This window comes from Calliopsis andreniformis, chromosome 9, assembly GCF_051401765.1.
Source record: "Calliopsis andreniformis isolate RMS-2024a chromosome 9, iyCalAndr_principal, whole genome shotgun sequence".
NCBI classification, from domain to species: domain Eukaryota; kingdom Metazoa; phylum Arthropoda; class Insecta; order Hymenoptera; family Andrenidae; genus Calliopsis; species Calliopsis andreniformis.
Window position 1 is genome coordinate 5,857,807 of NC_135070.1, and position 22,652 is coordinate 5,880,458.

The following is a 22,652-nucleotide window of genomic DNA, read 5'->3' on the forward strand; positions in this document are numbered from 1 at the left end:
TTTTCATCTGTTTCATTTTTGTATCAGAAATGGTGACTTTCGAAATATGTCTACCAAGATATTTATTATTTCGACGGTAAAGGTTGTTTGATAACAAGACTGACATATGGATATGTGCTGAATCGTTTCTTCTTTAGGAGAAAATAAATGATCGATACGTTTAATAAACATAAATTATATGTTCGCTACGTACAACCGTTTCTCACTTGGTTTCTATCACAAAACGAAATTCTCTCACGCGTTCGGTGACTACTACCAGTCTATAAAAATTGTCGAAATTGACATCACGCTAGAACGATTAAGATTAAAATTCGAAGTATCGAAACGTACCAGCCACGATAACCCTATATTTATATATATGTATGTATTATATTAAAACTGAGCAGCTATCGAATCGTAAAACCTTCGACGGCTCGAAGACAAGATAGCCTCGAGGGGCTTGTCTTTATTATTCGCTTTGAACACGATATACACGATAAGATCGCACAACGCAAAGTCAAAGAGAGACACGCGTGAGATCCTACGATTTATGCTTTACTGATGCCGCATTCTGCCATATCATAACACGCTGAACGAGCGATCTAGTTTGCAGTAGGAACTACATAATCTGTCACTCGAAAGTCCGTGCTGTCTATCGAGATTTTACTTTTACCCTCACTTAGTCAGATATCGACTTCGAACATGTCTTGTTCGATCGGTTTTTTCACCCAACTACCCAGATGCGCCTTCACGAAGGCCTCCTTCAGTTGGTGTTTGGCAAGCTGTTACACAGAAAAATCAAGTGGAACAACCATGAAGCCCAATTCGCGCGTAATCGTAACGAAAACAATCAGACTTACCGAATAATTCTGTACAGAAGACTTTGCATCTAGATAGTGACGGCATTGATTCTTATCCGCATCGTCAATCGTGTCAAGTTTGCCTAGCAAGTTGTAAAACCTTCTGAAGAGCCCTTGCTTGGATATTCTAGATGGCTTACCCAACTCGTCTTTCCCCGTTGTACAATTTATTACTTCGGCTTCAGACTGGCCTGAGAATGTATAGAATATTTATGAACAGGATTCCTACTTGCTGTATCCCCTTTTCCCCCTTCTGATTTTAAACGTACCGATAGTCCAATTAACACTATAATTCGGTGCTTTCCCTGGTTGCCTAACTTCAGATGACGTAATGAGACTCATTAACGGTTTGTTAAGTCTGTATGGTGGCGGCAGACCCTGAATCGTGTTTTCAATACGCCCACAGACAGCTCTGTACATATGACTTGGGTTCAACAAACTGCCTAAAACGATGCTGTGGAAGTAAATTGGCTCGATGAAGTGGCTTAGAAGTGCACCCTGCACACCAAGTACGTTCCACCGAGCTATTTTGTCCGAACACGACATCGTTAGCAGTCTTTGGCCCTGTAACAGTGAAAGAAACGTTCGTACCTAACCAAGTACAATTACGTTTGGCGTACGACACCGAGCAAACTCGTACCATGAGTACGCCGTCCCAGGTTTGGATACCCTCGCTGCTTTTCACAGGGATCGTTCCTTCCCCAGACTCTATTTTGGTTCTTAATTGACCTCTTGCTCGACGATTCGGATGCTTGTCAACGGACTCGCTCTCTTCGTGAGGGGAAAAGATCCTGGCATCTCCACACGGGGCAGTATTTATATATAAATGGAATTGAATGCCCTGTTTCAGTTTGAACCCTTTTTTAGCAGGCTCTAAAATAGATTCCGCGGCACGATCCTCCGTATAAAGCTCCAACTGTTTGTACAAATATTCGCACAAGCACCTGCGCGCGACTACCTCGGCATGGCAATCGTTGAGAGCACCACCACTAACGCTCAAATGTTCCCCAGAGACACATTTGGTACCTTTCATGTCAGAAGAAAAGCAGTGTACTTATTTAAACACAGTTTTAAATCACAGTTAAGAAGACACAGAAATAAGCTATTTCTCACCGGTCGTCACGCATATTAATTCTGCGTCTGAACCTTTGGTTTGGACGATGCCCGCGAGAACTTTACGTCGAGCGTGTTGCGGTTTAGATTGAATAAGCTCGCTGAATTTTTGATTAACCATTTTGCCAATTTTATCGGCCAACATTTGGGGCAGTGTCATTTGATCCTGCCAATGACCACTGTTAGGGAAATTTGGCAAAACACGAACGGGAAGCGGTATGCAGAATGAAGAACTATGGACGTTTCTTAATTTAGCCAAAGCTGCTTTGCTCGCAGCAGCTTTCGCCAATTTTTTACTCGGCCCAGTACCCTCAAACGTTTCTCCGTCGATAGTTACCGATATCGTGAATTTTGCATAACTTTCGCCATTGTCTGACACGCATTTGTACACGACACCAGGGTATAGTTCATTGATTAGAGCAACTGGGCCTTTCTCTAAGAATTTATTTGTGCTTTTTGGCTCTTGGGTTAGTGTTTTGAACGCATTGACTAGGTGATTATCACGTTCTGTGACGTCGCTAGTAAAATCTGGCTCAAGAGGCATAGAAGGCTGGCAAGTGTTAATTGCTTGATGGACTTCTGGGGTGTTCCTAAATTGAATGATGTTCCGAAGAGCAAGCTCAGCCGCTGCATGTTTTGCCATTTTTTTGGTACGACCCTTGCCCTCATATGTCTGCCCATCTATCTGGACAGCAATAGTAAATATTGGAGCATGTGTGGGACCGGTCTGGTCAACAACTTTGTATACCGCTCCAGTTTTTAACTCATTTAACGCGCACACCGCATTCTTGGGCTGTGGATTCTTGTGACGTTTCTTCGGGCTGGAGGCACCTAAGAAACACAGATTAATTTCTTCGATGCTTTATTAAAGACTCCTGTTAGCTCATAAAACCTTGAACCTGGAAGACTGTTATAAGGTGATCCGTGTTCTGCTTGTTTTAACCAAATAATCAACTGTAATATACGCATGCGTAAACAACTAAGTGTCGTTGAATACCATGGTACACGATCATGCAACCTGCCACTGACCTTCAGGATCTGATTCTGCAGGCCTCTTTAGGGTAGGCTTGGAGATGTTTGGTTGGTCCATCTGTGAAAGGGACAACGAGCTATGGCTATAGGACACAAGAATCAGGACTCTCTTTACAGAAGTAACATTAACTAACCACAACTCACCCCTGTCAGGTGTCCCACACACAGCCTCTCCGCTGGAGATGCTGTTGCGGTGGCACCGATCGTGGACGCGTTGCTGTCTAAACAACAAAAGTCATGAATAGAGCAAAGGTCTAGCGCTACATAAATCAAACCAGCCGATAGAAGAATATTATACTTGTCTCGTTGCCATCTTTCTCATTGTTCAACACTGTTACTCCGTTCGACATTTCTTATTTGAGCAGATTCGTGGATAAATACCCTGGAGAAGAGCCCGTCTCGAAATACTGCACTGTTACATTGATTTTAATTATACTCGTGTCGCGATGTCCGCAGCGCCACTGCTGTTTTTTCCCGACATAACCTAATTTTTCCGCGTCTCGCGTTCAACTTTAGCCTGTTAAGAATGACATGCGGCGAACGAGAACACTAGCCGTACGCAAAGCGACAAAAAGGAAGCACGTTCCTCAGCGGTCGAGAATTTCTAATCAATTTAACGCGGTGCACACACGACCCGCAGCTTCAGAGCCTGTACGAGCGCGGCTTCTCCTTTGCGCAGAGTGTTGCGCACACGACCACGAGCACAACTCGCGTGGTGGACAGTCGATTTGAAAGCAAGTCACGAGAGGTGACGCTTCTGCAACAATCGGACTAACGATGCGCAAAATGCTTCACGTGCAACGGAGATAGAAAGACGCGAATGACTATATAACGCCTTGTTTTCATGCTCCTAATCCTCCCTAAGATTGTCCAAAAATAGTATATGCATAATTATCGTTAGACTGCAGATCTTCATGCACATGTGGAAAATTTAAGAATGCAAAGTACGGTATGCGCGTGCTGTTCAAGAATATCAAAATACGGCTAAAGATATTACAATATTTGAAGGATAAAACAAACGTGTACACTTAGTTTTCATTATTTTAATAGTGCATAAAAATTCGCAGCATAATTATCACGACTATACACAGAACATCCTCTGTATTATTCTCATTCTCGTTGTAAATCTTCGGCATCATGAACATTCATGTATAAAAAAAGATAATTTATGCGACATATATATGAATTGCGAACACGTATCACCTTAAAAATTAGAGAGAAACCAGATCGTGGTACTCGCAAAGTACTCACGAAAGTGAATATGTGTATCAGCTGATACAAGATGAATTTTAAGAGACAGACGATTTGAATACCATCGTGTACAAACTATATATTAACCCTTTAGCACACAATTCTTTTTATTTTATCGAAAAATAATGATAAGCCTTCTTTGTTTACAATATTAGTTCAAGAAAACTGATATCAAGGAAACACTGTATACCAAGTATTATTATAACTCACAGTCGTATCACGAGCATGTGTGTAAAAGAGTTAATTCAATTCTTAAATTGTAGCTCACCTTTCCGTGTCTGTCTTATGGAAGCCCCTTTTTTCTTTTGTTTTACAGCTACTTCTAATTTCTTTTCTCTTATGGCTGCCTCTCTAGCAATCAGCTGCATAATATTGACCACAAAACAAGAGAACCTATCGTCTTTCGCAGACTTTTTACGACGTCGCTTACGCTTGCCACTAGTTTTCAATTTTACCGGCTCTGTAAGCGTCTCAACCGAAGTAGTTACATCTTCAATGTATTCATAATTATACGTATAAGATGTGCATTCATTGTTCGTCCAGTCGGTAATCTCCCCGTTAGGAACGACGACGTTGTTGTTACTGTAATTAATGCTTTCGAAGATCTTCGGTCGACGAAGATTGCGAATATCTTCTAGAGACGATTTCGCAAATTTCCTCGGCCTTTTCCTCGTTTTTCTCATTGGTGTTTGCGTATGTGCTTCACCTTCGTGGTAAAGGTACAATTCCTGATCCGATTGCGTTTCCATTACTTTGCTTTATAGACGACAACAAAACGCACTGTCTTGAATCCAGCGTAGTCAACATTAAGATAAAAAACACAAGAAAATATGGCGACAGTCTTCTTAGTTTTCGATCACTACCGAACAGTTATTAGCGTCAGAAACATCGACTTTGAATGTTTACGCTCGATGCGTCTCCTCTGGACTTTTTCGATCAACTGAGTTCCTGAAGTTCGACAGAACTATGTTATGAAAACAGCGGGAAGATCAAAGCGACGCACGCTGCGTAGGGAACCGGTCCGAAGTTGTTTTGTTTCTGGAGCCACGTGACCGTGACACTGCTGCAGGACGCCTTCTGCGTCGCGAAGTACCTACATACGTATGTTCGGAAAGTTACCGATTGAAAACAAAATTTTTGAATGTTTAGTTAACATTCCATGGTGAACTTGTCGAAAAGATACCTGTTCATGTATTTCAATGATTTTTAAATATGTTATAAAGGAGAACATTTTGAGAAATTTGTTTCTATGCATACAACCGACGGTCAGCAGTAGCAACAGTCTTTTGCGAATATCTTGAAAACTAAAGCCGACTGCTAGTTTGTATACATAGGGAAAAGTTGTTCCCAATCCCTATAACATATTTCAGAATCATCGAAATCCATAAAGAGATACCTATTTGACATGTTTACCCATTCCAGCGAATTATAGAGTTCCTTTATATTTATGATTGACTCTCACAACAATAATTACAATATTCTTCGTTGCAATAACTATACAATATGCATATTACAAATAGAATTATAATTTTCTATGGTATCCTTGTTAGAAAACTCTAGCTTCTAACTCTACCAAGGGTTTACATAGAGTAATTGTTATAGGGTTCATCAGTCTTCTTATCAGTTGAAAATAACAAGGAGAATTCCCAATTTTTAATTGAGAAAACAAGAAAGTATGTACATCATGCTTTTTTACACACACATATTAATAATTATATGTATTAAAAAAACAAGCTTGTTAAAGATGTGACACAGTTACAAGAAATTGTATGAAAAAGATTTAAGCATAGTATTTTAAGTCTCCATGTCTTCATGTTCTTTAACAAGTGTACTTGTAATAGACTTTCGGTAGTACCTTTTAAAGACGAGGATGAAAGAGTTTATATGTATACCCACTATGTATCGATTAAGAAGAATAAGTAGACTACACCTTATTCATCGTTTTTACCAAACTTAGGAAGTGAACTTCTGCGATATCATTTGCTTTTCCTTTTCACCCGAACCAACCCAAAAAGTCCACTTTCATCGGAACTAGCGAACCGGAAGCTATCCAACATAACATCCACTGCTTCCGATATTTAGTGCATCTCGATTATCGGACCTGACAGATTCATGATTAATGTTCCACTCGAACGTTTAGTAAATGAATCCTACCAGCTTGATAAGAAATCTCATTAGAAACAGGCGAAATTCTTCAAATTGCAGGGAAAACAGAGTAAAACAATAGATGACTGATTAGATAAGTCGATGGTTATTCAATTTGTAAATTACATAGTCGTATGTAAAATGTAGCAGATGTTTCAGTATGCTGATGATCCACTCCCTACCAAATAGCTAATCTAAGATCCAAGAAACCAGTTTTAAGTGCAGCATTTTTTCATTTAACATTTTTTATATTCCGAGCTCATTCTTACAGAGTACTTAGTTGTATACTTCAGTTCTACTTAGACAACTTATATTTTATCAAATCAATTAGCTTAATATTTACTTGTAATCGGCGTTGTCTATAAAAAGAAACAAAAATATCTATGGTTGTAAAGTAAAATGGTATAAGTCACAAATTTCTATTTTTAAAATATTAATATTCAAACTTTGTAATCCTTATCTTATATTTATTACACTTTCATCGAGTTGTAGTTTCGTTTTTTAAGAAAAAAATTCCTGTAATTCAGTTTGCATCTATGAAAAAGAAATTCTACCTACATATGTTGCGGACTCCATTTAATTTAAACTCAATTTTCTACAAATGTTACCTATACCGTTTTGCCTTACAGGCAACACAGGATTAAAAGGGATTCTGCAATACACTACTTGCCATCGATTGGTTATCGAAACTCTTTGAATTTGTTCTCTTGATTGATCGCCAAACACGATACACCTCGTAAGTCGAGTCTAACTCGCTTAATCTGGACTTTTATGCAAACCATCAAACAACGGCCACTTATCGGCGCGATAAAGTCTGAGTCAAGTGAAATATTTGAAACGCTTGCCGTTGCAGAACGACTTTACAGCGAAATAGAGCTACCCTTCACGAGTGAACAACCAGCGTCGAAATGTTCCATTGTCGTTTATTCCTCGCAATTCTAATTATTTTAGTCTCCTTGGTGAGTGGTTTCTAATTACGTTATTTTTTCGTAAAAGTTCTAACCAAGACTTTTACACAGAATCTTCTTCTTTTCTTCAGGAGCTGCTTAAAGCTGATATCAGAAAAGACTGTCGAAGAGAATCCAAAGTTTCGTGGGGTACTGTCATGAGTCTATAGCGATTATCTTAAACTAATCATTAAATACACTCCGTTTTCTTATTGAATATTTCAGCTGCCCTAAGAAGAATGAAGTCAGGAGACTTCGAACAGAATGACCCAAGATTAAAGTGCTATCTGAAGTGTTTTATGGCGAAGAATGGCATTCTAGACAGCAACGCGAATATAAATGTACAGAGAGCGCTTCGTCACCTTCCACGTAGCCTGCAGGAGTCCTCGAAAAAATTGCTCAATACGTGCAGATCTGTTCGTGAGTGCATGTAATTTATACTGCGAGTGTCTGCAATTTATACTTCGACTTTATGATTCGCAATGAGAGTATCTGTGTACTGTCTGCAGCTGGAACTGATCCTTGTGACAAGGCCTTCCAAATTGCTAAGTGCTACGTTCAGCATCATCCAGAGGTAGGTGAGTTTCGATCCACGAAAAATTAAAGTTCTGTTCAACTGACGAATCTCGCGTATTTGGTTGCAGATCGTGCAAAGCATTCCTTTTCTTTGAAACTGAGAGAGCTGCGATTGGAAGACTCCAGCTTTCAAAGAGATAAGTTGTTTTACGCGATAACGTATTGCAGTTACATTATATTGTTATTTTACCAAGCACAGATGTGTTTGATTGTTACGTTTTTCGGATTCGCGCAGGAAATTATTCGCAAGGAAGTGGGCAAATTTGTTATGGAAAATAGAATCTGGAAATTTTCAAATTTTGGAAACTGAATATTTCAAGAGTTAAATATTTGAGAAATTAAAAACTGAAATTTTTTAACACAAAACTTAGAATAGTTGAGTTAGGTGTTCGTATCTCCGCATAATATTAAAAATTAGAAATTAGAGAATTGGAAAGTTCAAAAATTTGAAAATTTAATCTTTAAGATGGTCTTCTAGTTGAGAAGTAGAAAAACAGTGATTTTCTTGAGAATTTTGTCCAAAGAAACTATAAGACTTTTTAATATGAGGGTTTTGCATACTTTTTTAGTCACATTTAGAGAATAATCAATGTTTTCAATGCACCATAATAAAAATTGCAAAAGTTATGTAACGATATATATAGACTGTTTCGATAAACGGGTCTGGATGGCTGACATAATTGCTGCCGTTCTGAAAAATATCTGAAACGAACGAAGGATAAATTATTTTGATTAGTAAGGATACAGGTATGGTCTGAACTAGGGAAAAGAAAATATCTCGATATTTCAAAAAATAGCAGTACATTGAAGTTGAAGTGGCGATTTTCGTATATTGTAATGTCTATCAAACTTAAAAAAAAAAAATAAAAATAAAAAAAGATATCAGATTTTAATATCCGTAGTTCAGACCATAACTGTGTCTTTACTAATTAAAATGAATTATCATTGGTTCGTTTTAGATAAGCAGAACGACCGCAATTATGTCAGTCATCTAGACTCGTTTATCGAAACAGCCTATACAATATATCATTACATAAATTTTGCAATTTTTATTATTGTGTATTAAAAAATGATTGGTTATTCTGTAAACGTGAATAAAGAAGTGAGCGAAAGCCTCGTATTAAAAAGTCTCACGGTTTCTTTGGAAAAAATTCTCAAAAACGTCCCCATTTTTCGTCCTCTCATTTAGAAGACCCCCTTAACTATAACCCCAGATGAAAATCCTAACTATGAACTGACACATCTGTAACCCTACGCACTAAAGAATAAATATCTTAGCCAATTGATCACACTAGATTAAGTATCGTTTCGCTACTCACAAGTATTTTATCGGAACCTAAAGGTAAACCCTCGACTGTACCAACACGCTCGAACCTCTTTTTCCCGAAGAAAGTTCTCTAGGGTGGAGAATGATCGACTCGAACGAGTTGATCGATGAGCTTGTTCTCGGTACGTGCAACGAACTGAGAAGAAAATGCGTTAAATCAAGTAAAGCATCTTCCCTTCGGAGGAACCGCGTCAAGCTGATAGGGGAGCATGGTACATTTTGAAGCGCGCGCCTGCCTTCGGCCGACATCTGAAAACGTGGCTTAGGTCGCGTCTATATTCAACGCCATGGAACTGGGTCACAGTTCTGCCCATCGGGGTATTAAAACAATCTCTAAGCTCTCCTCACGGACGGAAAGGGAGCACGGCGAAGGGTGACGAGAAGCAGCGCGGGGATGGCTAGGGGTTGGAGCAGCAGGGGTGAGGGGAAGGGTGCAAATAACAGCGAGGGATGCGAACAGCACGCGTAGGAGAAAGAGCAAGGGTGACTGGAGAGAAAGAAGGTGGGTGCCTGCTGACTAGCCGAGCGTAAGTAGCAAAAAAGTACGGAGAAAAGCGAGAAAGCTAAATAAGGGAAGGGCGGAGGGCGGCGAAAGATAATGACGCGCCACTCCACGGCTCCCCTCTACTTTTTCGTGCTGCGTGTTTGTGCTTTTCCATCTGTTTTAACCGTTCGGTTCAGGAGAGTTCTCAAAAGCCCTTGCGTTTTTTCGGTTAACAATTCGTTCGTTTAATTAACACTTTGGCAACGGGCCGAATTACGCCTGACCCAACTACCAACCAACGTCTAGTGCCTGTTATCTGTGGCGTTAAGTGGCGGGAAGTTATGTAGCCCCGACGCTACCATCGTGATTGTATGTTGTAAGTAATTGTTTTGCACACACGATGCAGTATGATACAGAATATATGGACGATATTAACCCCCTGCATGGCGAATCTTTTTAAGCATGCGTGCTAATATTGGAAGTAAAACAAGAAGTTAAATTTAATTAATGATCAGTTAATCGCTTGTCAACAGGTGCTTTGATGTTTAGAATACTTGTTATTATTTCCATGAATGGAAGATATTACCATAATGCAAAGGGTTGATTGCTTAGTGACGTGTTAAGAAAGGGTGGGTATAGTATAGACGCCTTATTTCATTTTTGTCTGCATGCTGATAGTCATGTGCAAATTTTCTCCGCCTCAGGTACTTTCTAACTTCACACTAATGCATGTTATTTTGGATACCACATGAAAGTCTGATTTCTATTCATCATAGAGCTTTTAAGAAATAATGGAACTTTAAAAATATTAAAAAATAAAAATTTTCAATTATTCGATTTCTTCAGATATTCGAAATTTCACTTTTCAATTTTTAAAAATTTGGAATTTTCTAGTGTTCAAATATCGCCTACCTACTTGAACATTTAAATTGTAGAATATCCAAATAATCTAACTTTTGAATTTCATGTATGTAAATAATGAATAATAATAATAATAAGTCAGTAGACTTATTACAATTTCTCATAAATAAAAAGAAACAAAAAAATAAAACGAATTTCAAAATATCTTCCGAAACATAGAAAACAATCTCAGAAGACAACATTTAAAGCATTCATATATTCAACATGCAACTGGCATCTTTGACGCAAAAACGCTACAGATCCTGACAGTCGAAAAAGAAAAAAACCGAAACAAAAGACATCCTATGGTGCAAACAGGAAGACAGTTTCATGAAAGCAAAAAGTTCATGAAACGAAGACAAGACAATTTTCCGAACAAATAGCAGACCATGAAATTTGGAAGCGCACGTTATCGCGTTCGATTCTGTTCGCTTTATAAAACGCTGTTATTAAACCACTATTTGGAACCTTCTGATCTAGGTGGCGGATCTAGTCGTTAATCCCCGAGCCTGAGACTAGTCGGACCTCGCCGAATTTTCCAGGTCGGTAAACAGTTGGCGAGAAAAAGAGCGTTCTCGATTGACCATCCCTTGCCAAACCGTTACCTCGTTATCCTTTTATCTTCATATCCGACTAAATTCTAAAAAGTCTCGATCGTCTTTCACCGTGAGCCCCACTACGAGGGGGATAGTTTAGTATAAAATAAAATCCTACACGATATATTTTTATAAGAAACTGAGTTCATGGCTTAACTGATATCTCCAAGGTAGAGTTTATACAACAAGATTGAATTAAGGAAAGTTTTTCTTTAAAAAATGAAAATATTTCAAAATATTCCATAATACAGAGTTGAGATACAAAACTTTGAATGTGAATGTCGCATAAATAAAAATGTGTAACTCATGCTGCATTGTCTTACTGCCGCAGGTAAGACTCCAAGAAAAGCAAGAGAAAATGTTTCTCCTTTATTTATACGTTTTGCAGAAATCTAGCTATTATTTCAAGAGAATCAGCTACATAATTTTAAAATTCGTTTCAACACACCTGGAGTGCAGTTGCACAGGAATACTTGTTCCTCAGTTAAAAAGGTCGTTGGGTCAGCAGGGTCACTTCGGAACCCCGTAGCTTGGTAATTGTGGCTCATAAACTCTAGACGCGACATTACCCCCTTTTGTATCGTCCATAATTTTCTGTGGCGCATAATTTCCTTCTATTTGAGTAGCTAAGTATAATGAATAATTGGCAGCAGTAAAATCTGTCTGCATTTTTCGATCAACCTAATACTCTTTTATATAATTTGAAATCTATGTACCGAAGGCATTCCAATGGGTGACCCGCTTAACGGGTTAAGCCTCGTGCTTTGCGATGACCTGTCGAAAGAACGCGCGTTCTGCACGCAAACGTTGCCGAAGATTTCCTAGGACAACGTATCGATTAAGCTCGATCAATATTTGCAGAGGCGGGAGAAATAATCCCCCGATTTCAAGCGAGTCGCCGATCCAATATTTGGAAGACTGTGTATCGGATTTTCAGGCGAATGTCGAGCGAGAAAATTCTACGGTTGATCGAAGGTTTTCGTAGCTTCAGACATTCGAAAATCTCGTGAATTTAGTGTGCCAGGATTGGTTGTATACCAAGGGGAGTGTGAGGAATTGGCTCCTCGCGAGTAATGTTCTCGTAAAAAGAGATACCGGAAGGAAACCTTTTGCTTTCCGCGCTAGGGTTGACTTGTACCTAATTTGTCTACACTTTTGTACTGAAAAAAAGTATTTTAATATATCACAATTTGTCACTTTTAAAGAGAAATAGCAATTGAAACCAAAATTTTACATCACATGTTCATCGATGTTTGCCAAAAGTAATCTGATATACAGTGAAATAAATTGCACACCATGTCATTGTTTATCATTGTATTAGCTCCTTATCCGACCATTTTTTCAGGCATTAAAATTATCACACCAAAGCAAGGAAAACAAATTAACCAATCGTAGCTTCGAAAATCGAACGAATATATTTTAAAGACAGGGGAAGATTTTTTTTATTATTATTATTCGCAACGTTCAAACCTTCGGACAAGTTTATCTGCTATACATTATACATACAAAAGTACAAATTGTTTCAAATTCACATTTCTTAAGGAATGATAAAATACATGAAAGTATTAAATCTAAAAAATATTAAACCTTGTTTAGATTAGCAAAGTTACTTGAATTCAAGCCATTTGTATTCAAGTTTGATGTCAAGTTTGTGTTCACACAAGTCAAGTTACTTGGACACAAGTGGTTCGAAGTCAAATGTAACCTGAATTCAAGCTGTTATACAAAAGTAATAAAAATGACATCGGAAGAAGTGGTACATGCTGGTTATTTGGTTACGTATTTTCCAAACGAGACATGCATTTTTGACAGCATCCTTGACGTTCACATGTTCGTCGATTTGCTTGAAATTTGTCGTGTATGGTACAGTATACACCATGACATACATCAATCAACGTGTATTTCAAAGTAAAAAAAAAAAAAAGTTGAAAAGACGTCAACTTCACTTGCAGCTAGAATGGACATTTCCAGTCAAATAACAACACGTTCACATTGGTCATGTTACCCCCAATCATTTGCATGCAAGCTACTTGAATTCAAGTAACCTGACTAATCTGAACGTACCCAGACAAAATAGAAACTTGAAGGGATGTTTCAAGTCACCAACGCAAAACAACACATTGATCCAATTACTCCAAATCACTTGCATTCAAACCACTTAAATTCAATTAACCCGACTAATCTGAACCATATTTTAAGTCTGACAAGACAACGGAAGGTTCTCCTTTAAACTGAAAAAGTTTCGGGATGAAGCAAGAACAGAATAAGTCGATAACTATTAAAACTCTTCGATCTCTCCTCCCTTAGCGATAAATCCTCCCATACGGAAGTGTTTTCCCCGATAACTCAAATATAACCCGTGTCACGGATACGACTCGCCATTAAAAGATAAGGGATCAATGTAACATTTCAATTACGAGCAAGAAAAGAAGCAAAGGAACGTCTAGCCACAGAGTGCCGGTAATCGATGCGAGACGTAGCACTACGTGTCCCGCAGATGGTCAAGAAACCGAGCAGTGATTTAGAACGAAGGGAAACAACGAAGAGGAGAAAATCGACGCGCGGTATCCGTCGAAGTGCCGTTTGCGCACGAGCGAGGGCCCGTCGTAAAGCGTGAATAGGAAAAAGAGATTTATCGGTGGTCAGAGCGGAACGTGATATTCGGCTCCGTGGAAAGCGACGCAAAGCGGGAGTGGTGGCGTTACCTGGCGCCTTTCCAACAATCTGTTCGCACTTTTTACCCCGCGATAAATTCGCGTGCCGAGTTCGCGGCTGATTGGCCGACGTTCGGTCGATCGCGTGGCGACGATGCGTCTGCGTGCACGTTGCACACAGCGTGCGTATGCACTTCGCGAACCCTGTCTTCTACTTTTCGCCACTGACGTCAACTTGCAATGGGAACACGCAAGGTCCCCCTTTCTTTCTATGTCCTTTTCAGACGTGAAACAAGGTGGGGAAATCGCAGGGTGCATTCGATTCAGATCCCGCGAAACTTGCGTAGTCTGAACTACTAGGGACTGGTTGCGATGGGGATGAATCTATCAGTTGCTGCGAGGGGAAGTTTATTTCTTTGGATTTTATGCTGGTCGCTTGTTTGGCGTTTCTAGGAATATTGAAATGTGGGTTGTTGTGTTAGAGAAGAAAATGGTGTCGTTGAAATTTTTGTAATAATTTTAAGTACGTGTTGTAAGATAATAGTCTTGATCAACCTTGACTAACGTTTTTAGATGATATTGATACTTTTTGAAGAGCTAAATCAGTAGCTTATTTGTACCTTATCAAGTACAAGGTACAGTAGAATAAGACTTTGATTTAGATTGACAAAATTCGGAAATTGAATAATGTTTCTATAACAAATTTTCTATATTTAATTTGACTATAGTTAAATCACAGTTCGAGTGCTGCTTTCAGCGAACCATATAATTCATTTTCTTTATGAAATCACAGTGATTTCATAGAATTAATTCATAGCATTAACATACAGCTGCGAATTAAAACGCTTGTATACTTTACAGTTATTTCTCCCACGAGTATGTATTTTATGTTTCACTATGTTTTACAGACCCACTTTCCACTAAATTATTGCGACACGCGAATAATATAATCATAAAGACTGTCTGAATTTTTTACAATTAATATTACTGTGGAAATAATGCAGAATGAAAAAATTGTAAACCTGATATAAATTGTCTGAAGCAACTTATAACGACTGCACTTTGATTTTCATTTCAAGAATCTTACGTGAACTATGTTGCTGTCCTCAGATTCCATTTGTTAATTGATCAGTGCGTTTCAGTATCATCTCCAGCGAATTGCAATATTCCTACAGCGCGTGTATTACGCTTTCATTTGTCGATTTCAATTATGACTGTGGTGGGCAGTGTGGCGTATCAGTACTGATGACATGCGCTAAATCTCACTTTGATGGATCCGTTCGATCATTGGTCGTGTTACAGTCAACGTCAAATTGTTCCTCATAAATTGAAAGTAATTACAGTACTGTACTATAATACAATACTGCAGAGATTTGAGTCAGCTGAATCAGAAGAATCAAAATATCCACATTTACAAACAATTGTATGATTGGAATCCATTACAATAGACTGCTGTAATCATGGTGTTAATCATAATAATACACATTACCACAAGAATCAAACGTCAGGGGTCACAGCATTAACCCAAGACCACGTAAATCATTTTAGGGTCGTGGATTCTAGCGGAAGGCAACGTCGAAGATCGTCTGAGAAAATGAGGGGGAAAATGAAATTCTCCCCATTGTAGGGGAAGTTTCTCAATCTCGCTGGACGCGACTGTCTTTTTTATCGCGCCGGTAATTGGCTGCCTAACAATTTTTCTCGGCTACATCGCTTAATTTAAACTTCATTAACGAAGGATACTTAACCGCGAACGACCGCCTAATCCTACCGCGACTTTGAGTAACTTTTTGAACGAAAGCTTGGTATACCGACTATCTTTTACATATCACGTGAATCTGAGAAGTCTACTCGGGAAAAACGATAAAATCGAAGAGCACTTAAGCCTGGTTCAGATTGGTCAAGTTATTGAAATTCAAACAACTTAAATGTAAGTGATTTGAAGCAACTTGACCAATGTGAATGTGTTATATTACTTAACTTGAAATGTTCTTTCAAGCTTAAAGCGAAATTGACGCCCTTTCAACTGTTCCTTGCCTTGAAATACACACTAATTGATGTATACCATGATGTATGTACCATAGAAGGCAAACTTTAAGTAAATCGACAAACGTGTGAACATCAAGGAAGCTGCCAAAAGTGCATGTCTTGTGTAATGTGCCCGTCTATGACTATTTCTATCTTCTCATAATCATATCTATACTTTCTACAAATATGTACTCGTAGTCATACATGTTTTCGAGAATCAAGTCACCATAATCTTACGAAATGCGTCATCCGCGCCCTATGAACTAAGCGTCATCGCTAACCCTTAGATTATCTGGTAAATACGTTCCCTATCCCTATCACTATTCTGTTCACAACCCTTAAATCGCCTAAACATTTTTACTTTAGGGAGAGATTCTGTCAAGAAGTCGAACAGTATACATTTAAGAACAGTACTTTGTGAATAAACCTCTTTTAAATCCCAAAATTTGTATAAGTTCTTTCTTGTGTCACACTTGTTTGGAAAATATATAACCAAATAACCAGCATGTACCATCTCTTCCGACGCCATTTTTATTATTTTTACATGACCGCTTAAATTCAAGTTACATTTGAATTCAAGTAACTTGTCTTGTGTGAACACAAACTTGAAATTAAACTACTTGAATCCACGTGACTTGAATTCAAGTAACTTGGCTAATCTGAACGAGGCTTTAGAGATAAGTTACCATGCCAGATTCTTCTAAACGCTCAGGAATTGCCAAATGTTTCGTTTCACGGAGCTCGCACTTAATCGACTCTCGCAATGATCCAAGAAGAGGGGAGCCAGAAAAACAACGATCGTTTCTCGTTTCTATCGAAGCGCTGCGGCAATGAAACTGCAGTGCACGTGGAAACGGTAGAGAATGGTCGAACGAAGATTTATACTGCGCCAGAATCGCTAGTTCGCGCTTGCGACGGGTTAACGTACCCGAATCGTTTTCGTCGAACCTTCACAGCCAGTGGCTGGACAGGGGGGCCAGAAGGGGAGTGGCCTAGCAAGTGATTTCTTGACACACATCCCACTGTCGATCGTCCTTTGAATCGTTGAATCCACGCGAGAACAGTCGCTAGTCGAGCAATTTCTTTTTCGTTGATTCGTTCACTCTATTCGATGCAGACACGTTCCGTTTTGCCCTTTGACAGCGCAATATGTATTCTCTTTCTCTTGTGCACGCTTTAGTCTAAACGCATACCTGCTGACAATCAGTGGCTGACAATTTTGTCGATTTAAAGACTTAACAGACTCAGCAGATTTAGTAGAATTTTATATATCGATTGTCTTTTTGTCCATTAAGCTTTGTTCAAATTAGTCAAGTTACTGGAATTCAAGCAGCTTGAATGTAAGTGATTTGAAGCAATGTGATCAATGTGAACCTGTTATTTTACTTGACTTTAAACATTTCTTCAAGGTTGTATTTCATCTAGGTACGTTCAGATCAGCCAAGTTGCATGAATCCAAGTGGCTTGAAATTCAAGTAACTTAACTAATTTGAACGAGGCTTTAGATAGAAAAAGGGTTGTTCAGTCTGTAATCGATTTTTAGATCGACAAAATTATCAACTTCCGATTATCGATAGATGTGCACCTAGGATTAGTCAAATAATAATATTTACAATTATGTATCTTTAATTTATTGCGTGGCCATATGAACATTGAGGTAGTGAAGAAGATTTGGATGAACATACATATATGTGTCTGTTAACACACAGTTTATTAGTTATTTATGTGTTATCTTATGTTACCTCGATTACTGATTCGGAACGTCTATAGAATGGTTAGTATCGTTTGCTCCTGCCAATGTTAGACGTTACCATTACACATCTTCCTCAAATACTGCTTAAGCAAACTTGATGAAACATTGAAATACTTGGGAATTACGATCTTCACCGTGGGTTATAGTTATGTGTGACATTTGATTCTTCGATGAAAATGATTTCAAATTTTCATATCTCGAAATATTACAACTTTTTAATTTCTTCTCAAGAAATCTTTTTAATTATCAACATTTTTTTAATTTCATTTATCGAAACAGAAATGTCTGAAATAGTTTATATTACTTGGCTTTAGTACAAAATCAAGTAGTTTAGCTACTTAGTAGCGTTTAATAAAAATACACTCATTTCGCTTTTCAATCACAAACATTAATGTCACAGCTTATACGTCGATTGCAATAATCGTAACGACACGTAACATGTGGCGCAGAAATTCGGATCTTCGGATAAGTTGATCTAATCTCAGTAATAGTATTATTTCGCCCCTTGTCAACAAGGTAATTCAATTTCACCCTTTCCACACTGTACACAGACATCCTTCTTTGCACTTCAATTCAGTCTACGTGTTTCGCCATTTTTCATCATAGTAAAGACGTGGAAAACAGTTCCTTTCTTCGCCAGTGACAGTTTCTAAAAATGAACCTTAGCGTGGATATGTTGGAAGAACGTCGTTCCTATCGGGTAGAAGTCAGACGGCTGGTAACGAAATACAGCATCAACCCCGTGACCCGATTACTGCGACGGCAGTCGCAGCAGTCAGCTGTTTGAAAATGTTCATATCGGCTATATGGGACAGAGGATACACGTGCGCCCCGCCAGGACCTTCGAAAACTATAACTTCGTAAATACTGGCTCCAAATCCCTGAAAACCAACTGAAATATGTGTCGTATGGTTCAAAGGGTACCGTATAATGCGCCACCCGCGATTCGTTCCTTGCTTTATGTAATTTTTTGCTTGTTCCCATAGTTTATTTCCATTTTTTTGGCGCTTCTATCGCATTTGAGTCTTCAGCGAGGTCAATATTTAGTTATCGTGGTGCAGTTGCGTATCAACATGTTGACTTTTGGCGTTTCGTGCAGAATATTGCACTCCGTGAAATTTCGTTCATAAAATGGAAATCGTGTAAAAATTATTTTGACATTGCAAAAATAAAAGGGAATATTCTATTCATTATAAAGGTAGAAAATATATCTTCATGAATGTAAGTAATTATGAAGGAATACTAAATATATTACTATTATAAATTTAATCTTGAAATATTTTTGATAAAATCCAAAAGTTGCATATTTGTTTTTTAGGAGCATCATCTAGTAATATTTCAGTCATTAATATTCATATGTTTAACTCAAACTTAAATTTCTATAAAACTGATAATATTCATTTGCCTAATATCTAATATAATCTAATCTATTAAATCTCGCACCTTGCAGCTTTCTTCTATTTCTCATAACTACTCTGAATCAAGTTGGCTCGCAGGAAAAAGACAACTGCAGTTAGGGAAAAAAATGAGCGAAGTTGATCGCGTTGATATGGCAGTGCACGTAGCCAAGACCCACTGAAATATTTTCGGCGAACCTTCAAAATTTCCAGAACTCCTCCCAACTAATTTCCCCCTTGTCGCAGACGCGAATCAACAGTGAAAATTCACCATGTGCGACCACTGCGCGTGAGTATCTATTTACTTCCGTAATTATGTGTCGCGACATTTACGAAAGGTTCAATTTTTCTGCAGAAAGGTAACCAGCCAGAAGGGATATTCGGGCCAAGTGACGTGCAAATGCGAGCAGTGAGTATTACTCGATACGAGTGCAATCGAAAATGATCCTCCCCAAGATGTGCCCTAGATAACATAAACTTATTTGCTTTCACAGCGGGGAGAAGAAGAACGGTGAAGGCAAGGATAAGGACTTTGGCGGATGTTGCTCCAGAAAGTACGAATTTTCTGTTTCTTGATTTTTGGGGGTCGAAGGGGAACAGAAAATAATATCCAACCGTGTGGTTACAAGAGAAAATTGTCATGGTGTCTCGCGTTAATTGTTCAAAATTTTGCATCCAGCTAATATCGAGTCCCAGAATGTGTTGAATATTTTGAATACCTGTATGGCTACCAACGACGCGATGCTGCTAATGTTAGAATATGAATTTAACGATCTTAACCACCTTTTTAGGGGAGTGGACACTTATCTATGTTGATACAATTAGACACTAGGCTATAAGAGATGGTGCGTATTTTAAGAGATTAAGGGGGTATTCTCTGTGTTGGGTTAAAAAAGTCCAATTTTTTTTTTTTTTACTTTTTAAACTGAGTGTTATGAAGATGTAGAGGGTATAGTATATACCCCTGGGGTAGATGATTGATCGTAAGTACTCAATATTGTTTTTGAAAATTGAGATATTGTGTTTGATAACTAAAAATATGACATAATTTTTTCTTAATTAACAAAATCTATCTAAATATTTTCTGAAATTTTAACTTCCTATTTTTCAATAAGTCCCACATTAAAAATTCTTTTCCTGCATTGCTTACTTTAGTACGGACCTCATCATACTCTTATTAAACATGAACACATTTAAAGTCTCCATTTCTGTTGAAACGAAGACGAGACATTTCGCCACTTTTTATTTATTATTTTTTCACAGCTCGTACCTTTTCTCTTGCGAACCGCCTCTACTCGCACATTATCAAGAGACTAAAGAAGTATTAAAATACAGTGAGCACATAGTAAAAATTTGAATTAAAATCTCAAACTGTTCACCTTTGTACCCCTTTTGCGAAAAATTCTAATGAGAATACCTCCTTAACTGAGTTCCTCGACTGACTGTGCAGAGACACAAAGACAGTCGGTGGATGCTGCGGTTCCAAGTGTTGCGCCGGAACGCAGGACCAGGGAGGTTGTTGTAGCGGCGGTGCGTCGAAGGAACCACCGAAGTCGTATTGTTGCGCCCAGGGAAAGTAACAGTGTTTCCGACCGTGGCAACCCCCATGTAAAAGGCTGGCTTCAAGGGGGACGAGAAACGGGTAAACATGACAGCGTTAACCCATTCACGCAGCAATTACAGTTTTCTCTCGTTATATGCTCGTTGGTATATTCACTGTAGCTTGAAATTGTTAGGGGTATCCATAATTAAACAATTATGTCAAGATTAAACACGTACGAGAGTGTATCGATTAATTCGTAGATAGTTTTCATAAATGCTTTAAAAAAACTGTATATATTAACTACAAAATCGAACAAAAAAGATTGTTTTATTATTTTATTGTATAACTTTAAAAAATTCTGGTTTACAGATCATTCTTTAAAGTCCTTCTCTACGAATTATTTAATATATCTACGTATATAAGTCCAAATTTTTCTATTATTTATCTAATTAATTATATGACCTCTTTGGTAAATTTTCAATTCTTCTCTTGTAAAAATACACCATTTTAATTTACTTATCTAAGAAAGATTGACGACTTATTGGTACCCCTAATATTTAGAATTCAGAGCGAAGACAAGAGCTGACTCTGGAAACCGACTGCTATAAACTCATGAATAAACCATGATCTTATGTCATTTCGTGCTCACTATGAGCAAGATACGCTAAGTAATTTCTGGCGATACAGAGATGCTGTAGCGTGAAAATAAATCAAACATTTGAAAAAATTAAAAGACATTTATCGTTAATCATAAAAGTGGTCTGGGTTAGGCATTTCAAAATATTGAATTGTTACAAAGGTGAACAGTTTGAGATTTTAATTCAAATTTTTACTATATGCTCACTGTATTTTAACATTTCTTTAGTCCTTTTGATAATGTGTGAATAGAGACGATTCGCAAGAGAAAAGATACGAGCTGTGAAAAAATATATCACTTATTTGGTATTGCGTCAATTTACATTACAAAATAATTAACAAATTAAACTCTCTTGAAGTTTTTATTAAACTATTTTCATCATTACTGGCACGTATAAAAAAATTAGGAACCATTACGTATTAATTTTTTTAAATTTTGCAATGTTTTTAAATTAAATTAAAACTTTGATTACGAGACTAATTAATAGATACACATAATAGACGAGTATAACTTAACTTGTTATTCTGCGCGAATGGGTAAAACATTCGCGACGGTTCGGTGGCCATACTAGGTAGCTAATTTTCAAAAATATCACGAAAATTGAGCCAGGGAATGGAATGATGTCTCTAAATATCGAATCGCAACACTACGAAATTTGATTCGCCCTTGGCGGAAGTTCACTTCTGCGAACATGCTCGTACGTCAAAGCTTGTTACGTTGGAATTACGATGTCGTTTGCTTTAAGAAGGAAACGTCACGATTTGTAAGGAAATAAGATGTAGATTAATGTCTTTTTCAGGGCGAGAGAGGCGGCTGGCGGCTGCTGCATGTCCGGTTGCTGCAAGGATAAAAGCGGAAAGTCGAAGGAAGAAACCGCCCCGAAATGCTGCGCGGAAAATAGGAAATAAACTCACGGAACACCGGAATTTTATCTTGCCGATAAAAATTTAATATCGCGTTTACCGATGTAATCCCTCACACTATGAGAAATAAATCATCTCAGTAATATTTCAAGCTGAAAGTTCTTATTGACACATTGTTTGATAAACATCAATCATTTTATATAGAATAGTCGATGTCAAATAAATCTGAGGAATTATGACGATGTCACTTTAATCTTCTAGTTGTATTGGAAATATAGAAACATGCAATCATTGGTATAAGTATTACGTTCGAATTGAGAGAGACTGCGACAAGATATAATTTTACTGCAAATTGGCAAACCTCAAACTTTCGCTGGATACTTATCTATGTTCATATGATAAATACATATACTTTGAACAGGTTACTTTTCTGTGTATGTATACGTATGCAGACATTTCTACAAAATTGGAGTCTATGTTTTAATTGAAGTCAACAAGATAAAATATACATTTCCAGCAAAGAGTAACTTACAAGAACTGTTCCCTTTAGCTTGTAGATTTTAGATA

General features: G+C 37.9%; 3 protein-coding genes across 8 annotated transcripts; 2 read left to right on the forward strand and 1 right to left on the reverse strand.

Moving 5' to 3' along the window:
* Positions 1 to 622: 622 nt before the first annotated feature.
* Positions 623 to 4,605, reverse strand: Adar (adenosine deaminase acting on RNA). 3 transcript variants are annotated; one of them, XM_076385908.1, is made up of 8 exons: positions 3,283 to 3,648; positions 3,129 to 3,205; positions 2,982 to 3,042; positions 1,953 to 2,783; positions 1,480 to 1,865; positions 1,109 to 1,403; positions 840 to 1,030; positions 623 to 761 (listed from the first exon to the last, which is right to left on the reverse strand). In XM_076385908.1, the coding sequence occupies exons 1-8, from the start codon at positions 3,332 to 3,334 to the stop codon at positions 663 to 665; spliced, it is 1,992 nt and encodes a 663-aa protein (XP_076242023.1). In that variant the 5' UTR covers positions 3,335 to 3,648; the 3' UTR covers positions 623 to 662. The 3 variants fall into 3 exon arrangements, with proteins under 3 accessions (XP_076242023.1, XP_076242025.1, XP_076242024.1); XM_076385910.1 differs by lacking the exon at positions 3,283 to 3,648 and having other exon boundaries at positions 2,852 to 3,042; XM_076385909.1 differs by lacking the exons at positions 2,982 to 3,042; positions 3,129 to 3,205; positions 3,283 to 3,648 and adding an exon at positions 4,504 to 4,605.
* Positions 4,606 to 6,981: 2,376 nt separating this feature from the next.
* On the forward strand, positions 6,982 to 7,998 carry Obp9 (odorant binding protein 9). Its single transcript, XM_076384848.1, has 6 exons — positions 6,982 to 7,059; positions 7,122 to 7,312; positions 7,377 to 7,477; positions 7,553 to 7,747; positions 7,837 to 7,901; positions 7,972 to 7,998. The coding sequence occupies exons 1-6, from the start codon at positions 6,982 to 6,984 to the stop codon at positions 7,996 to 7,998; spliced, it is 657 nt and encodes a 218-aa protein (XP_076240963.1).
* Positions 7,999 to 9,936: 1,938 nt separating this feature from the next.
* Positions 9,937 to 22,211, forward strand: LOC143183005 (uncharacterized). Of its 4 annotated transcripts, none has more exons than XR_013002546.1 (6): positions 9,937 to 10,090; positions 19,096 to 19,331; positions 19,398 to 19,451; positions 19,537 to 19,596; positions 20,493 to 20,684; positions 22,022 to 22,123. XR_013002546.1 is itself a non-coding variant. In XM_076384366.1 (5 exons), the coding sequence occupies exons 2-5, from the start codon at positions 19,315 to 19,317 to the stop codon at positions 22,128 to 22,130; spliced, it is 240 nt and encodes a 79-aa protein (XP_076240481.1). In that variant the 5' UTR covers positions 9,937 to 10,090; positions 19,096 to 19,314; the 3' UTR covers positions 22,131 to 22,211. The 4 variants fall into 4 exon arrangements, 1 of the variants encoding a protein (XP_076240481.1); XR_013002548.1 differs by having other exon boundaries at positions 19,289 to 19,331; XR_013002547.1 differs by lacking the exon at positions 9,937 to 10,090 and adding an exon at positions 10,240 to 10,343 and having other exon boundaries at positions 19,289 to 19,331.
* Positions 22,212 to 22,652: the final 441 nt, after the last annotated feature.

Excerpts from the sequence above, each read along its gene's own strand:
- Obp9 (XM_076384848.1), top strand. The coding sequence starts at position 6,982 with ATGTTACCTATACCGTTTTGCCTTACAGGCAACACAGGATTAAAAGGG. Across the intron at positions 7,060-7,121 it reads ACACTACTTGCCATCGATTG|TCGAGTCTAACTCGCTTAAT; the intron begins GTTATCGAAACT and ends ACACCTCGTAAG. Across the intron at positions 7,748-7,836 it reads CAATACGTGCAGATCTGTTC|CTGGAACTGATCCTTGTGAC; the intron begins GTGAGTGCATGT and ends TACTGTCTGCAG.
- LOC143183005 (XM_076384366.1), top strand. Across the intron at positions 19,452-19,536 it reads GTGACGTGCAAATGCGAGCA|CGGGGAGAAGAAGAACGGTG; the intron begins GTGAGTATTACT and ends TTGCTTTCACAG. Across the intron at positions 19,597-22,021 it reads GGCGGATGTTGCTCCAGAAA|GGCGAGAGAGGCGGCTGGCG; the intron begins GTACGAATTTTC and ends TGTCTTTTTCAG.
- Adar (XM_076385908.1), bottom strand. The coding sequence starts at position 3,334 with ATGTCGAACGGAGTAACAGTGTTGAACAATGAGAAAGATGGCAACGAG. Across the intron at positions 3,043-3,128 it reads GTGTGGGACACCTGACAGGG|ATGGACCAACCAAACATCTC; the intron begins GTGAGTTGTGGT and ends TCCCTTTCACAG. Across the intron at positions 1,404-1,479 it reads CCTGGGACGGCGTACTCATG|GGCCAAAGACTGCTAACGAT; the intron begins GTACGAGTTTGC and ends TCACTGTTACAG.